General features: G+C 33.5%; 1 protein-coding gene and 1 long non-coding RNA gene across 2 annotated transcripts; one reads left to right on the top strand and one right to left on the bottom strand.

The window, feature by feature from the left end:
• Positions 1-1,310: 1,310 nt before the first annotated feature.
• LOC144962278 (uncharacterized) lies at positions 1,311-8,718 on the bottom strand (the record flags this gene model as incomplete). Its single annotated transcript, XM_078895186.1, is given in 6 exon segments — positions 1,311-4,479; positions 5,684-5,768; positions 6,214-6,302; positions 6,617-6,724; positions 7,314-7,384; positions 7,940-8,718. Coding segments are annotated over 6 exon segments (2,403 nt in total). The 3' UTR covers positions 1,311-2,508.
• Positions 8,719-10,265: 1,547 nt separating this feature from the next.
• Positions 10,266-12,610, top strand: LOC144962279 (uncharacterized). The gene is made up of 3 exons (XR_013643428.1): positions 10,266-10,461; positions 11,622-11,683; positions 12,500-12,610. It is a non-coding gene; the product is annotated as an uncharacterized LOC144962279 (long non-coding RNA).
• Positions 12,611-13,247: the final 637 nt, after the last annotated feature.

Raw genomic sequence — 13,247 nt, 5'->3', positions numbered from 1 at the left:
AGTCAAAAATACTATATCATTTTGTCTGGATTCTATTTATGAGGAAGTGGGCGATTACAATAGGACATCGCAATCGGGATATTTACGCTTTCTTCGTTATTAAAGTTCAAACCCATCTACATATAAATATATATATATATATTATATATATATATATATATATATATATATATATATATAGATATATATATATATATATATTATATATATATATATATATATATATATATATATATATATATATATATATATAATTCTATTTACTACTTTTGGTAGCCCATTGTATAAACCTCACTTAGGTCACCCAGCTATATATCTCTTATTAAAGACGAGTTCGGCCACACAGGGGCACTAAATATGTTAAAATGAAACAATGAATAGTTCCACGAAAATGTGCGTAAAAATTCTACAAAGTGAAAGAGATACAAAATTAACTGGATGACCTAACTTTTACTAACTGTTTTCACTTACTTAGGCAGCCCACAAATTGCAATGGTATATTTCCTACGTTAGGAACTCCAATAAAAATGTGAGTTAGGTTACCCATGACAATATTTGGTGTTTTTGGATTGTTTATGTCTTTGCTTGTTTTTAAGGGTTTTACGGCGCTTGCAACACATTTAGGTTATATCAGCGCCAGTAAAAAGGAAGAAAATTGGATAGTGAAAACATTCTAGGTGTACAATTAAAAGGACTTAAGGAAAAAATAGGGCAAATGGGAATGGTTCAAATAGAGAACAAATGTAGATTCCAAGAACATACTATCAGTGTACTTAGATTGAGATCACCTAAGTCTTATCCAGACACCAGTACAAGATCCCACAAAGAAGGATACACTCAAATGTTTACAAATGCTATATTAAAGATTAAAAAAAAATAACAGTACAAAAGAGAGATGATTTACAAGGAAAAAATATCATCTCCCAAAACTATGAATATACAATCGACGGTTTCCCTCTCAGCCAAGAACTCCGGCCAGGGTCAGGACAAAACTAAGCAATCTCATTCCAAGACAAAAAAAGAAAGCAATTGGAAAACAGATATAGGGGGGTAGAAGACACAGTAAGTACCTCTCTGCCCACTATGGGAGGTCGGGAACCCCATCCCAGTAGGATTGTTTAAAGCACCAACCAATTAACAAGTGATTTAACCAGCATTCGAACAGTAAATAACACACTTGTCTTAGGTTGATAGAAAAATAAAAAAAAATTCTATCCAGACAAGTACCCAACACAAACGATAGAAGTAGAAGTATAAACGGACAGAGATAAGTACATTTAGTAAACAAATGATGACGGTAACGAATTGGATTTTAAAATAAAAATTTATTAAAAACCAATATGAGATAAACATATATAAAAATACGTGATGTTACTCATGAACAAGAGTTTGATGAAATTATACACCAAAAATACATGATTTATGTCACCCATTGGGTCACTTAATACACATTTGTAACATAAACATTTAATGAAATTATAAACCAAAAATACATGATTTATGTCACCCATTGGGTCACTTAATACACATTTGTAACATAAACATTTAATGAAATTATAAACCAAAAATACATGATTTATGTCACCCATTGGGTCACTTAATACACATTTGTAACATAAACATTAATGAAATTAAACACCAAAAATACATGATTTATGTCACCCATTGGGTCACTTAATACACATTTGTAACATAAACATTTAATGAAATTATAAACCAAAAATACATGATTTATGTCACCCATTGGGTCACTTAATACACATTTGTAACATAAACATTTAATGAAATTATAAACCAAAAATACATGATTTATGTCACCCATTGGGTCACTTAATACACATTTGTAACATAAACATTTAATGAAATTATACACCAAAAATACATGATTTATGTCACCCATTGGGTCACTTAATACACATTTGTAACATAAACATTTAATGAAATTATACACCAAAAATACATGATTTATGTCACCCATTGGGTCACTTAATACACATTTGCAACATAAACATTTAATGAAATTATACACCAAAAATACATGATTTATGTCACCCATTGGGTCACTTAATACACAGTTGTAACCTAAACTAGACTTGATGAAATTATACATCAAAAATATATGATTTATGTCACCCATTGGGTCACTTAATGCATATTTGTACCATAAACAAAAGTTCATGAAATTATACACTAAAAATAACTGATTTATGATTTATAATTAATTAGAGCATAATCTAATGGTTGAAATGTCTTCAAATGGAATAAAGAGGGTTTTATAATTTGTTTACATGCAGGGATCAGGCAAATATGCGACCACAAAAAGATACAGACTGAGCTCATTAAGTTTGGAGTTTTAGCCCTAATTTAGCAATTACCTAATTTTACCTCTCTTTTAAGACCTGGTGCGGGGGGGGGGGGTGGTCCCAGCTTGTATATTATATAGTATGAGCATCAAAAACAAGAATTAATGCGCCTGTCACTCATCTTATGTCTTGTATCATATTTATGCTATGAACAGAAACTTCTGAACTTCTTTTTCTCGTTGAAGACTTTGTTTCTTACCAAAGTTGCCTTATTTTCATAACCTTCAAGAACTTTGTATTTTGATAAAAATTCAAGTACATCTCTTTTGTTGGGAAGACATCCTTTATTTGAGGTATCTGTGATATATTTCTTAACGTAAGAGTTTACAATATCGGACTCGTGATCAGACCATTTTGTATATTGACGTTGAGTAACGTCTGGTGATTTTTTGCTTCCATTTCCAGCAAGCTGTACATTTTGTTCATTTACTGTTGCTTGCTCAGAAAGATAGCTGGACAGTTCATGTTGTTGAGGTAATGTTGTAGAACAAATATCTGAGTTGCTGATTTCCCTTTCTTCGTGTGAAACTCTTTGAGGCTGTGGTGTATCATCTACTGATTTCAACAAGAAATTCCCCACTTTTGTGATTTCTGTCACTGCCAATGGACACTGGTACACATTTCTATTGACAGATTCAGTGTCCCATGTGCCGATAAAAATGGTTCTTTGTTCTTCTGGAATGTCTAATTGAACAAACATGGTGGAAACTCTATGTCTAGACTTATCAGCAATCAGGAGGTGAGGCTGCTTCAGTCCAGGACAACGTTTTACAACAGACTGAAGGCAATGGTATCCACTGGCATGGTCAGTTAATTGACCAGTGTTGGGAAACAAATATGTATTTTCAATAGAAACATTACAATTTATCCTCTCACTTAGAAGTTTTGTTATAGGCTCTATTGTGTCCATTGGGAACAAAACAGGAACAAGTCTTCTATTACTTTTGCCAGCTTGGTAGGCCAGCTTCAGATTATCGATCAAATATTTTTCCATTGGATCGTCAACATACATAACTAAATTTGGATCGATCCAAGCACCTGTGATGGCATCTCTCCACTCAGCTAAAGTAAGCCTACTTGGCTCACCATCTCTTCGAGCATTAAACATGGTTATCCTTGACAAAATGATATTCCTCATGAAAATAAAAGTCTGTTTATCCCAGATACCAAATTGAGCCATCCCATTTGTCATTTCCTGCAACAAGTATTTTCTGAAAGTTGAAATATCTTCTTCCAATGGCATGGCTGCTGGTTTACGAAGACCACCCCATTTTAATTCACATTCTACTTCAGCTGAATAAAAGATAAAGCTCCAATTCAGATTGAGGACATCTATAAATCTGCTCAAATCTTGCTCTTTGTCAAATACACCTTTCATAATAAAGTACCCTTTCATGACGTTGACTGCCTTCTTTAGAACAAATCCGATTCTCACTTTCAAACCGGCCTTTTGGCCATCATCTTTGTCACACAATTTGATGACAACCTTTTCAAATACATTGAATTGTTTGTAGTCTAACACATCTAGTCCCGAGGCATTTTGATTTTCGGACTCTGCTCGTAATAAATAAATTAAGTTGGCAAACATCTCACCCATTATAACAGATCTTTCCTTTTTTACTGATCTTGCCCATTGTTTTTTCCCAAGCAACAATACAACTAAATCTGTTCTGCAAATCTCTCCAACATCATCTTTTCTAAACCTATCAATAACATTGGTCTTAAACTCAACATCAACACCTATTTCTTTTGCACAGCCTGACAAAGAAGTCATTTTAATTGTGTCAGCTTGCAAAGACATCACTCGAGAACACTTTTCTTTGTGACGAAAGATATTTTTGCCATCAAAAAAGCCTAAGCAGCCAGAACACATTACTGTATCAGCATTGCCTTGGCTTCTCTCCCTTATTAAAGTTGCTTGATTATCTTTGCGATGAATTTCTGCATTTGCTTTAAAAACGCCGCTTTTTTTCATGGTATCAAACATTCTGTTTTGCTCTTTGCTCGGTAGTTTCAAAGCAGCAATCACCTCCTCCTCTGTACTCTGTTTTCTTTTTACATGACGAGTGAGATGGGTTGGAAATTCATCACAAAACTTACACATTCGTTTTGGTTTCTGAAATGTAAATCAAAGAAAAGTTCATTGCCCAGATGATAATGCCATAAGCAGTGATTTCATAAATGCTTGAAAAAAATATCCTTGAGGACAAATCACCTTTTAAAAATAATGTCTATTAAATAAATTAGATAGTGGAGTGTTGATGTTCAGATATTTATGAAGGTAGGCTTAAAAACACGAAAAACATACTTAATGAAATCTAACAATCTTCCCAATAACGACCAAAATTTATAATGGCCACTTTCTAAACGCTCGACTCCCAGAATCTCAATCCTCTTACAATTGTACACTAATTTCTAATTAAATTTTTGTTATTAATTATTAAAAAAAAAAAAATATGCCTTTTTCGCCACATCATAAGATATCGTGCCTAAGCATTCCACAAAGGAATATAGATAACTCATCAAACAAGATGTCTGATGTGAACAACGATCACCTATGTTGTCCAAGTGAGCAAATTGGGGGTTAATAAATTTGCTCAAGGAAAAAAACGAAAGTGCCTGAAGCGGGGCACGAACCCAGGTCCTTCCGGGACACAGTGCAATGCCTTAACCACTCGGCCACTATAATTCTACAACTAGGGGACTATAATTCAAATCTGATCCATCTTTTATACTACATGGGCTTTCATCACACTGGACGATTATTTCAATCAACACTGTGTACTATATTATAGTTATTTTAACTTAAAACCGTTAACCATGAAGAGACATTCAAAAATGTGAATTTGTGTAAATTTAAGTGATTGACATTGATGTTACTGAATATAGTGCCATGGAAGAGCCTGCGTTCAGAATATGAATTACGTTACATTTAACCTGATCCCTGAGACCACGAGACAAAGACTGTTTGCAGGAAACATTCTATGTTTAAATACAGAACATCTCCAAAGACTTGGATTTAATGTACCTATACAGTTTGGCTGGACCAGCTGTCAGTCTTCTTTATACAAATTCCAGTTAATGACTCTTAATAAAATCACAACTCTAATCTCCTAATCCAAACTCATTAACACCTTGTACACCTGACACTTATGCTGCTAGTAAAGCAATGCACCATAAATGTACCTTGCCAAGCAGACATTTAAAAAATTGGAGATATAGACCCAATTTACTCAAATTGTTCCTCTGATATTGCATAATCAAAACAGACGTTTATCCTTCGCTAAAGTCAATTCGTCAAATAAAGTAATAAGACTAACCTTATTACTGCTTTCATTCCTATTTTCATTCAGTTGGGATGGTTCAAGACGGACTTCTTGTGGATTTGGTAACTTTTCATCAGGCCTAAAGACATATTCTTTTTATTAGAAATTTGATGCAAAATAGTAGTAATCAGTAATAAATATAATTCGTAAAAATTAGATTAAATAGCATAAGTAGATACCTAGTTGCTCCAATCATGATCAAGATAAAAATCAAGAGTTATATCCTATTATTATTATTATTAAACATGGAATATTTTAACAGAGGACACTAACATATACCAGAGTTTGACTTAAAAAATTATCATTTTTAAGAAATAAATAAATCATTTTAGACAGCATTTTTTATATTCCTACCTGTTCTCAACCTTATTATATGTGCTTTGTATAATGTGAAACTGTATTTTATGTGACTTTAAGAAATTATATACAGATTGGTTAGATCTTAGGGGAGACAGCGATAAATGACTGCTTATAATTATCATTTATATAAATAGGATAATGTATCTCATAGTGGTTTTTCCTACCTTATATTGTCGACCAATCCATCAGAATGAAATTCAACAATTTCAGATTCGCAATGATTACTTTCAGCATTGTCAATCAGCATTGGATCCTGAGAATGCAAAATAAAGATTGTTCACATCAGACAGATTTTTCATAGAAATTTGCTTACACGACTTATTAAGATTTGACATGTTTAAAGCAGTATTTAACCGCTCTTCTCCATCAAAATTTTTTTTGGATGTCTCTCTAACTCTTAGCCTGAAATTTGCTAAGCGAATGCAACAGTACAAGGTGATCATCCATAATACAAACACAGATGTTTGATTAAGTAAGGAGCTGTAATGCAGAACAAATGACATGTTAAAGAAGAGGGCAGAGAGATGAAGATATGCTTTTCAATTAATGATCTGTTCTATTAGGTACCTGATTCCAATTTAGGATCTTTTCTTTGAACCTCAAAGCTGACAATTTGGAAAGCATTTCTTCTCCCTCATCCTCACTACTTGTTTGTGAGGGTGGTGCTGGAACAAACTGTTGATATAAAAGAAATTAAGTTTTTGATTGATTCAAATGTAGAAATGGAAATGTAATGGTGCTTGCCAAGTGATCTGATATTACAGGTAATGCTCTATTTAAATATGGTTAGATTTGATTAGAAAATAGGTTTCAATGTGACATAGCATTAGACCTAGGAAATGATGCACCATTAAAGTGAGAGAATAGGGAGAAGCCTGTAAAGAACTAGGACAGTCACTAATCGTAACAACTTTTATTTTTTAAATAATTATTTTCAAAATGTGTAACTAATAATTCTAATCGTAAGACTGATTAGCATAACATGTTCAATAGCACTGGTTTTATAAGTAATAAGCATTGCATTATTATAGCATTTCATGTGTGAGAAAATAAGTTCTTTTTTTTAATGGGGTTGAGGCATGGAATATCTAACATTAACATACACAGAGACAGCATCAAACAATGATAAATGAATAAATATTAAATACTCAAGTATAAAAGTATTTGAGAAGCTTTAAAACAAACATAAAAAATACATTTTATCTTAATACAGTAGGCCTAGAATCTACTTTAAAAAAGAAACAATGTTTTTCTTCAATCTTACATCTGGGTCAATATCTCTGTCAGCAGAGGGAACGGGAGATGAAGAACTGGAGGGCACTTCTTGCTCAGCATCTTTTGTGGAAGAGAATAAAAGTTTAGGATTAATTAATTAAGTACAAAATTAAGAATCAAAATGCGCCTCCTCTAACTTATGTTCATCTTGATTGACATGCACAAAACTTTAAAGTTGGTTTTTGTTTCCAATTTATTCCAAGCTTTCATCTATGTGGACGATGAATAACGTACAATGTCATAATAAAAGTATGAGAATGAGTAGTAAATGTGCATAGTCATCATAGAGCCTACTACTAGCCTAGAGTATAGAGACTATAATATATACACATAAAAATCTTTAGTCTTGAGTCATCTATTATTATCATTTTTTTTGCTGTCTTTTGACTTTGTGACACTTTGTCTCTCATGTTATCTGTGACAAACAAAACTGGCAAAGAAAAAACAACAACTTTGCCTTCTCCTCTAACCTTTGAGACTAGACTAGAGTACAGTGACTGAAAATTGGTCTACATTATCATTCATCTTGATAAATCTAAATCTTAATTAAGTTCTAAAAAAAGCAAGAGTTAATCTTTATCTAGAGTTAGTCTCTTAGTCTTATTCTTCTCTTACCTTTTTGTCTGGACTCCAACATTAACATTCGTTGAATGCCAAGTTCAACCAAACGTTTGCTTCTAGTCAATGCCGCCATGTTGAAATTACTAAATGATGGAATTAAACTGATAAATTACTTGTCAACAAACGGACTGACAGACAGTCTAAGTCTACTGCTGACAAGAATCGAGAATTCCATGTCGAAGACCGCAAATTCTGTGCTACTTTCATTTTCCTTCTTTCCCCGTAGTGCTTTCGTTTTGGGTCATAGATTGTCGTAAAATAAAAGATTCGGTCAATTGTCGTAAAATAGAAAATCGCGATGCCATCGTAAGCTGGATGAAAAAATGTATATCTTGAGGTTGAGACCAGAAAACTTACTTCGTCAAATTTCTGGTTTTGGATTTGTTTCCCAAAAAATCAATTGGATTGAAAAAAAAATTCTAGCCTTGAAATCGCCTTGATATATATCCGGACATGTGAGATATCATGTGTCGTCCCTGGGTCACGTAAGTGACATTTACACAATGGGTGACATAACTACGAACTTGATTAAACACTAATATATCTTTATTACGTGATTGGAATTCTTTTAAAATTGAAATATAGAAAGTAAAGACACAGACCAAAGCAATGCAGGGCTATTTATAGGCATTGCATCATGAGTATGAAAGATGAATGCGTTTGAGTTAGGTCGCCCGAAAAATGGGTGACCTAATGCACAAACCTTATGAAAACCTGAGTTAGGTGTCCCAAATGGCTACCTAACGTAGTATTTAGTAATATATATATATATATATATATATATATATATATATATATATATATATATATATATATATATATATATATATATATATGTATATATATATGTATATATTATATATATATATATATATATATATATATATTATATATATGTATTAATACCGGATAGGGAGACTTTTGGTACCCCTATTAGTTCATTTTACAGTACTTTACCAATAGGGAGACCAAAATCCGGTCCCCCTATTGATTTGACCTCTAGCACATTCACTTTTCTATTTTTAGTTTAAGGTTGTCAACCCAACCGTCAAGGATATATAATTGTAAATCATAGTATTGAAGTTATTTGTTAAACACCACAGTAAGAAGAGTTATGCCTAAATTTTCACGTTGGTCAATAAGGTGACCGCCTGAAAAAAGTACAATAGGGGTACCAGTGTTTTCATCGATATATTTCAATAGTGAGGCAATATATCTTTCCGAAATTTTCTCTAAAATTCTAGAGCATTATATGGATTTTTATAGTAATGAAAACCTAATATAAAATTGTGTGAAAGTTGATGAACTGAGGAATGAACAAGATATACGAATTATAATCTATTTTTAGAAACAGATTTATCGAATCTTGGTCCGGATTCTTATCTTGGTGACAAGAGACAAGCAAACATAGTAACTCTTTTTTTCGTGAAACGTATGTTTAGTCAATTTCGCGCATAAAGAGGCACTCGGCACTCACTCACTCTGCAAGTCGGTAGTAGGTGGTTATCAGTTATCAGCTCGGCCTTTAGTTCTTAGTCAAACGCTTCATCAAACCCATTATTGAGTAGCATGTTGATGCCTGATGCCAGTTGAAGCCATCTCGACGTCGTGAAATGGAGCATCTTCTGTCATAGCAGTAGAATCGTCAGATGCCGCATTTAAATCCTCCATTCCAGGCGTTGCTGTTGCCATATCGATCTTCGAAATGATTTGGTCTAGACGTCAAGTTGACTCGTTCTATGTCTGAAGAGATTTTAAAGTGCAATACCTAACATTATAACTTGATCTACAAAAGAGTCTTTTTAAATGAACCGCTGTGTTTCTATATTTTTCAAGAACCAAGGATATCTGATAACCACTGACTACTGACTTACAAAGAGAGTGGCCGACGGACGTCCTCTCTATAGCCGCAAGTATTTTTTCGTCACTTGCTGAGTTCCAAACTAGACGTCTATGGCATCGTGGGGTAAATTGATGCTGGAGGCATCATTGAAGAGACACCGAGATAATTATAATGGTAAGTTATTGGCCATTCTTATTACATCACAGTTGATTTAAGATTTTCAATAGGGTAGACATCACACACCGATTGATGATTGTCACTTGTCAGTCAGTCATTTGGAAGTGGAGTCAGATAATTCGGGAACTTCTGTAGACTGTAGATTCACACTAGTGAGTAAGATCTGTCGTTTACTACTAATACTACTACTACTACCACTACTACTTTTAGTTTTAGCGCTATCCAACTCAACACTTCTCGTGTTTATTTTATTTTGGCAAAACTAGAATGGATTTTTGAAAAGAATATAAAATAATTTAAACTTAAACCTGTCTTTGCATCTTGCTTTATGCATACAGTATGCCATATCACAGCCATCACAAAATCATAGTTTAATGTTGAGAATATGCTATTTCTTTTGTAACTTCAGATCAGAGAGATTTGAGCTTTAAAAATCCTGAAAAATGTCTTGCTGTCAATCCAGACAACCCTTTTGATGTGATCTATGATGTTAATGGTAAGAATGTAATTTGATGAGGAAATGAATAACATTGAGGTACACATAGTTTGCTTTTTTTTTTTTTTTTTTTTGAGTCATGATGTGTAATACTATTACAGTCCACTCCGGATAATTGCAACTCATTTAATCGCAACTTTCGGTTAATCACAATATTTCCTAAGCAATGGAAATAATTCTATATAAAAGTCACTGGTTAATTGCAACAAACTTCGGTTTTTTAAAAAGTGGTAAATTCAAGAAATCAAACAGTATATCATGATTAAATTTCATCATGGATGAAATCGTGACAGGTTGAAGAATCGAGAGTGAGCAGGATTTAATGCTACAGTAGTGTGTCACCACTCTGTTAGAGTCGAAAGAGGGCGGGGCTCTGCAGTATGGGTTTGTGACGTCATCGGTGGCCATTAAATAGAAGAGGGGTGGGGCTGGTCATAATCTTGACAACAGGTTATAAATGACAGTTATAAAGAGAGACTGAGCGATATCCTTTGTTTTAGGATTAACAACTGTGCATTGTGACCAATGAGTTTGGTGAGAGCTTATTGTCTCTCATTAAGGCTAATCTCTTTAACTCTGACAAATGTTGAATTGTTGAGAAAAAAGATTGAAACTTCTTCCAATCTGAATAAGATATCGGCTTGCTTCATAGCTGCTTTTGGTTGACAAATCTACACGGGGCTGCCATATGGTTTTTGTTTCAATCAAATTGCTCTATATGTGGTTGACTAAGAATATTATTTACTGGTTTGAGTTGACAATAAATGTGTAAAATGTTGAAATAGTGGACAGGAAACTGAATTTCGGTTAATCCCAACATTTTCGATGATCCCAAGGTATTGCGATTATCCTAAGTGGACTGTACCTGAATCTTGAACGAAAAACTATCATATGGATATGATTATAGACAGATTGGTTTCTGGAATTATATTTCCGTCCTCCCTTGCCAACTCTGACGTTCTTGAAATTTAAAAGAAAATAGCCAGAAGGTTTCGGACTTAATTTTCTTTTTTTTCCAAAGGACAATAGTCATAAGGTAAATAATTTTTAAAAAATCCTTTTACAGCATAAGATGGCATGATTTTTTGTTTAAGAGTTTAGAGAAAAACTTGCACATGATAGTCTTCAGCTTTTTTTTGTTGTTTTTATTTTCTATATAGACTCCAACTCAGAGCCTGAAAGTGATGCAGAACAAAGTTCCATATCACATGATTCATTTGTGGTAAGTATGTACATTAAAATAAAATCATAACATTTGTATAGCGTTTATCCACAGTTGGCACCATGCTCAAAATGCTTCACATCACCATATTTTGTGGTGGACAAAACACATTTGCCACAAAAGATGAGACCTGCAGTCTGTTAGGCGCAATACAATATTTCAGGACAAGGACAACACTGTTTTACACCAGTGAGATCTCCTAGTTTTTTGTTGTTAAAAATTTTTCTTTGCAGTGGACTTCGCCAACAATAACACTATTTTAAACCTTCCTCGTTATATTTTGAAGTGATATTCATTGATGAGCCATTCACATTTGAAGTCGTTTGTTTTTTATTTGACAAAATGTGAAAATGATGCGTTTCCAGGAAAAATTAAAATAGCTTCTGTTGGGATTATACTTTTGATCTCGCATTTTGTCCAAATTCTCTTGCATCGTAATGTTTATCAACTTTTTTTGTTAACTATATTGCAGTTGCAAGGTTAGGAAGTTCATATTGTTGCAATGACAACCGTTTATATGTCCAGAATCGTAGTGATATAAAAAATTGTTTTGTAGTTGTTGGTCCTGGTGTAGGATTTAAAGAGTTGGTTAAAAACGGTTTACTGAAACCCTGGTTGGTGTATCTATATTTATCCAAGCACAGTTGAACATATTAAATACTTAGACAATATGTCTGCCTTTCTCAACTCTTTTTTATTATTCTTGCATTATTAACCAGCTAATTGTTTAGTTGGATTATTAAACAATGGCTCTTCATGTTTATTGTCAACATGAATAAATTGATTGATCTGTCATCTTTTCCACAAAATATACAGGGTCCCGATTTTGTTGCTGACTCCGAGTCTGATTCCTCTACGTACTCTGTGAGGTACCCAATGCTGAGTACATCATTGTCTCTGGAACCTAGTGCTCATTCCCCAACTCAGTCAGAGCCTCATCCACAACTATCACAGACTGAACCTCGTTGCCAGTCTGGGACCCAGGTTCAACCCGAATGCTATACACTTGCAAACCAACGTGTTACGTGCAATGGTGAGTCATTTTTTGTCATTCTTCTCCTTTGATATTTGTGGGATCAATTTTAATTTACCCATTCCTTTTAAAAGAAAACTTCCACCCCCTCCATGGTGCTGCATTTGTGTTATTGCATTTTTTTCTGTTTTGGCAGTGCTGCGTCGCAAAATACGCTACCATTTACATAACAAGCACAAATCCAAATTTGATAGGGTGGACATCTTAGAATCTGAAACCCCAATGTGTGAGTGATATCAGTGAAACCAGCCATAAAAATGTTCATGTTTATTTTATTGGGGTTTTTTTTGTCTGTAATAGACTTAAATTGCTTGTATTGTAAGTGTTAAAATGGTTTTTTTGTTACAACCCATCTATATATTAAAACTGTTTCTTTGTATTTCTATGATGCTTAAGGCTTTTTTTCACAGACCAGCTGGAAACTTAACGAGAATCAGAGTAGATAACATTTTTATTAATCTTGCAACCTAAACAGTATATGATGATTGGGAGCATTTAAAGAAAAGCACATTTTCTTTTTAATTTGTCGGT

Source organism: Berghia stephanieae, unplaced genomic scaffold, assembly GCF_034508935.2.
Source record: "Berghia stephanieae isolate SIO BIC M18660-M18661 unplaced genomic scaffold, UCSD_Bste_1.3 scaffold770, whole genome shotgun sequence".
Classification (NCBI taxonomy): Eukaryota; Metazoa; Mollusca; class Gastropoda; order Nudibranchia; family Aeolidiidae; genus Berghia; species Berghia stephanieae.
Note: the sequence above shows the minus strand (reverse complement) of the source record. Positions and strands in the feature narration are given on the sequence as shown.